The 5118-nt window shown below is 51.7% G+C and overlaps 1 protein-coding gene across 1 annotated transcript; it reads right to left on the bottom strand.

Moving 5' to 3' along the window:
• Nucleotides 1-553: 553 nt before the first annotated feature.
• Nucleotides 554-1147, bottom strand: C11H11orf87 (chromosome 11 C11orf87 homolog). The gene has a single exon (XM_081539072.1). The coding sequence runs from the start codon at nt 1145-1147 to the stop codon at nt 554-556; it is 594 nt and encodes a 197-aa protein (XP_081395198.1).
• Nucleotides 1148-5118: the final 3971 nt, after the last annotated feature.

Genomic DNA, 5118 nt, shown 5'->3' with positions numbered 1-5118 from the left:
CCCAGCTGAAGGTAGGAATGGGGAAGGGAGGGAAGCTGAAGGAAAAGTGAAAGCTTTGGGGATTAAGGAGAAGAAAGGTAATGAACCTTAACTTGACAGCTATGTACAACACACCAGGCCCCTCCACTCCCTTTACTCCAGGGGTCAATGCCTTTTACATATTTGTTAGCTTGTGCGGTTTCTCCTCCGTATTGTGGGGGGCGCAGGGTGGAGGGGGAAGACGCGTCTTTCATTGACAATGAGAAATTATGTGATTTGTCATGCGCTTGGATCGTGTAATTAATATTATAATAATTACTATAAATATTAATAATAAAGTATTATCAGCGTTATTTCTTCTTCCGAGACTTCCCTCACCCAATATTTACAAATACCGCACAGTGCCTCGGCGGAGGAGAAACGGAGGAGGGGGAGGACAGATAAGGAAAAAGGAAAGAGGAAAGGGAGGCCACAGGAAAGGGGAAGAGAAAGACCGGAAGGGAGAAAAAAAAAAAAAGCAAGGACGGCAAAGATGCTGGAAAGGAGGAAGGGAAGAGCAGAGGGGGCTAGACAATCAGGATAGTACCACCGTTTGCAAAAGGCCCTCGCCAACTGGGTCCAAACAGGAGGCTGTGTGTGTTCCTTGCGGACTGGGGGCCGGCGGTGGAGGCGGAGCACAGGGAGCCTCGCACGGGAGGCCAGGGGGAGAAGATGAAGAAGAAGCGATGGATGGGGCGCAGAAGGCAGAGTCCCGGGCCTGCCTCTCCAGCCGGGCTTCTTTTGCTTGGGTGGAAGCCTGGCCTCCCTCGGGTTGGGGCAGCCCCCTCCCGCCGCGGTTGCCGCCGCAGTGATCCCGCTCATATTCCTCCTGAGCCCTCTGCATCTTCCTCTTCTTCATCCTACGCTTGTGGATATGGAAAGTGGAGAGGGACAGCACGATGAGGCAGAAGATGAGGGTGACCAGGACAATCAGCACCAGCGTGGAGGAGAAGGACTGGAAAAGCTGCTGTCCCACCTGCGTGATGCAGGTGCCGCCGCTACCGCCGCCTGCGCCGGGGCCACGGGCGCTCGCGTTGCCGCTGCCGCTGGCGTTGGGGGAAGCGAAGGTCCGGTTGAGGAGACACGGCGGCAGCGCCAGCCTCAGCTCCTTGGGCGCCCTGGCACTCATCGGCGCTGGGCTGGGAGGGGCTGGGCCCACAAGACTTCCTCTTTGGAGCACACGGTTCCCACCAGCCAAGAAAAGGACGGAGCCCGCAGCACCCAAAACTACTCCCTGGTGTGGGAGGGGATGCGCACGCGAGCGAAGGACTGAGGGAGCAACTGTGGACAAGCAAACCGGCCAGGCAGCGAGCGGTGCCCAGGAGATCCTCTCCGGCCCCGCCTCGAACGCGTGTCCGCGCGCCCTTTTCCTTTGCCAAGGCACCAGGCTGCAAAGAGAACAGGCTTGGTTAGGATCCCGGCCGCTGCCCGGGGAGCACAGAGAACCGGAATGATCAGCGCCACTGCAAAGCGGCCCTCTGAGCGCACTGCCTCAGCTGGGCGCTGCCGGTCTTCACAGCCCACAGACTCCAGCCCGCCCGCCCGCCCGCCCCTAGCCGCGCACCAAAGCCTCCAGTTCCGCGCTCTCGCCACTTTGCGGAGAAGAGGGTCTGTGCCGGCACCGCGGAGATGCCGATTACTCAGCAGATAAAGCAGCCTCCCTACGCCCTCCACAACTTTCTAATTGCAACAGACACGTAGCCACCTCGGAACGCGGTCCTCGCTTCTCAGAGCGCCGGCTCGCCTCTTTTCTGCGCCCTCTCAATGGATATCTTCGCCTGGATCTTACCCTTCCCAGCACCCACCCTGAGCCGCCTAGCCGGCTCCGGGAACGCAATCCTCCCTTCTGCCCCCCGCCTTCCAGACTCTCCCTTCTTGAACGATGTCAGATCCCTTAGGTACCATTCCCATGGGGGTAACCCTGGAGCCACATCCCACTCCACCCCTGTCCGCGGCCACGGCTGACACGCAGGACTGCGCTCCACCCTTGCTCCAGCCTTCTTCCTTGGTACCTCCCCACTCCCCAACACCTCCCCCCCCCAAAAAATAACCAGGCTGAAGCACCTTTCTTAGCTAAAGCACATCCCTGCAAACGCCCCCCTTTCCTCATCTCTCTGTGTCTCCACCCCCACTTGACAGTATCCTGCTTCTAATGGTGCTGGAAATGAAAGGGGGAGGGTTCCCGCCTGCAAAGTTTGGGGAACGGACCTTCTCTCGGGCCTTTCCAGACTCAGCCTGAGGGCCCTGAGGTTCTTCCCCGGGACCAGAACCAGGAAGACCCTTAGCGCGCAGCAGAGCCCCCTTGCCTCTCTCAAGAGGCCGCTGCAAACTGTTGCACTGCGGAGCAGCGAGGCGGCTCGCAAGCCCGGGCCGGGGCAGGGGCGGGGGCCGAAGCCACAGCCAGAGGTGCCTGCGCAGGCCGCCAGGGCTGTCCTACCCACTCGCGCCTGGCCACCCGGCCGCCCCGAGTTTCAGTCCCCCCGCGTCCCTTACCTGGGGCCGCCAGCTGGCTGCGAGGAGGGAGCCCCGCCGCGCGGCTGCAGTGGCGGCTGCAGAAGGCGCGGAGTGAAGGGGCCAGAAACCGAGCCGCGCTGCCGCCGCCGCTGCCGCTTTGGGGAGCTCAGCTCGCAGCCTATTGCCAGAGAGGCCGGTGACGTCAGGCAGCCACCGCCAGGGCTCCAAGCCACCCCTCAGGCCCCCACCCCACCCTCATACCCCAACACCTCGTCCTGGCAGAGCCAGGCTCTGCCACACAGGTTCCCAGTTCCCTGCTGTTTCCCTGCCCAGGCGCTGAGGAGTAACCTCCAGCTCCACCCTGTGAGCAACCCACCTTCCGCAGCTCTCTGCTTGGGAAGGGTTGAAGCTTCGTTCTCTGGCTGCCCGATTCTTCACCCTCAACCCTTGCCCACGTGGTCCCAAGCACACATTTTTACACTCTAGCGATCCCTCTCCCCTCAGGGCACACAATAGATTTCCTCTCTCTGCTGACGAGGATCGTCCCTTACTCCAATCCTGTCTGTGCTGGCCTGGCTCTTAACAGAAACTGCGTCCGTGAGAGGGGCATTTCTGAACACAGATGTGGCAGAACCTGAAATACAAACGTGAACGTTTATTTAACATCAAACAATCCAAATGAACCGTTTCCCTCTCCTATAAGGTCAGAATCTCCAACTTATCTTTCCCTCTACCCAACTCAGGATCCTCCTCTCTTCCCTCACACACTCAACTCCAGGCCCAAAATAACACTCAGTGTATTAAATACTCCTTGTATGCTGACAATCGAGACGCTCATGAGCACACACAGCACGCCAAAAGCTTACAAGGTAGGGAGATGGAAATCATTCACAAAAGTGCAGAAATGAAACCCTATGAAAATTCCAAGCATTGTGCTTCTTACAGAGTACCCCATTTATTGGCCCTAATACTTGCAAAGGTGCCCATTGCCTTTATGTAGTATTAACAGGAGTCTTTCAGCACAATGGATAGGACTTTCTGAAAGATTCTGCCTCAATCTGGGCAGAGACTAATGAACTATTGGTTTAGAACGCTTGGGAAAATATGAATAGAACATTTGACTACAGTAGCCAACTTCAAAACAAAGTAGTCTCATATTTTTACTATAGAAAACAACAGTTTCAAAGATAATGTATTGGTCTTTGAAGGTATTCAGGTGTCTTATTAAGTGTGCATTTCCTTCTTCCCTTACAGTTTTGTTTTCTTTCCATCTTTGAGTCCAGTACAGTGCCTGTACAATTCTCTGTTGCTAAATTGAGTGCTGCAGTATTCACTGCTGCTTTTTCCTGCTGTGCCTCAGAATTGAGGAAGAAAAGCAATAACTGGTAAGCACCTTGTATTTGCAAGCAGAGGGTTTTGTAAGAAAGATGGTTTCTTGTGCATGGGAAACAGTTGTCTGTAATCTGGGGGTCCCTTCTTCTGAACCTGTGTTCCTATCTAGTTCTATTCTAACTTTTCCTTTCTCTCTTCTTGCTCATGACACATATACGAGAAAAATACATATTTTCTTCCCCAAATTCTTTCATTCATTTGAATAAAAGTCATCAACATTTTTCCATAATTGTTTCCATTAAAAAAAAAAGTATCTCTACTTAAGCTAATAGGGCAGTGCATGTTGAATAATGCATGGTTTTTTGAGAGCATGGATTGATGCCTTTGGCTGCCAGAGTCACCGAGTTAATGATAGTCAATGACCCCAGTGCTGGTTTAGGTTTCTTTCCTGGAGTGAGGACACCTAATGCCTTGTAAAAGCCACCTGCCACGTTTAGCTGTTCTGACTTTGATGGGCTCAAGTTCTAGAAGAGTGGGCCTTGTTTTCACTATGATCACTAAGTGAGACTTCACCATTAACTCTTAACCTGCAATGCCCCATTTGTGCACACTTTCCTTGCTCATGAAAAGTTGAATCTAATCAGCATTTTGTAAAGCGAATTCAATTTTGAATACTCCAGAAAGAGATCTGGCTATTTAAAGAGACTCTTTAGAAAAAGTGTCTTGTAAAGCAAGGGATTTTTACATAATTAGAATTAACTCTCACTGGTCTGTTTTCTAAAATTGAAAAAACAATAAGTTGTCAGATTTTCCTAATGCAAAACATACATACTTTTTACAATATACTGTAATGAGATTACAATATGTATATAATGGGATTTCTTTTCCATACCAAGCTTCTAGGGCATGTGATTAGGCTGCCATTGTTCTTATCCTTTTGTTATAAATGATAACCATCTGTTATACCACAAGTGCTAAAAGTGTCTGCACCATTTTACACAATCTATGAAAAGACAAGGTCTTGCCTTGGAGAATTTACAATCTGCAGCAGATGAATGTGATCCACAAGACAATGGTATTTAACTGGAAATGATTTAGGTAGATTAAAGACATCAATTTTCAGGTCACATTTTTCCTCCTTCCTCCCTCAAGAAGAATAGTCTGCAGGTTTATAATTTGGTCTAACCCAGAGAATGAAAGTGCTTAATAGATAGAAGTGGGTATCACTGGTAGTATGATTCAAGCTCCAAGAATACCAATGACAGCAAACATGCATACCTCTTGGGCTGCAAGAACTGATCCCATTGAGCTGCT

This window comes from Giraffa tippelskirchi, chromosome 11 (genome assembly GCF_054371585.1).
Source record: "Giraffa tippelskirchi isolate mGirTip1 chromosome 11, T2T-mGirTip1v1.2.pri, whole genome shotgun sequence".
Classification (NCBI taxonomy): Eukaryota; Metazoa; Chordata; class Mammalia; order Artiodactyla; family Giraffidae; genus Giraffa; species Giraffa tippelskirchi.
Note: the sequence above shows the minus strand (reverse complement) of the source record. Positions and strands in the feature narration are given on the sequence as shown.

What these genes read in the sequence shown, in the direction of transcription:
- C11H11orf87 (XM_081539072.1), bottom strand. Translation starts at nt 1,147, where the DNA reads ATGAGTGCCAGGGCGCCCAAGGAGCTGAGGCTGGCGCTGCCGCCGTGT.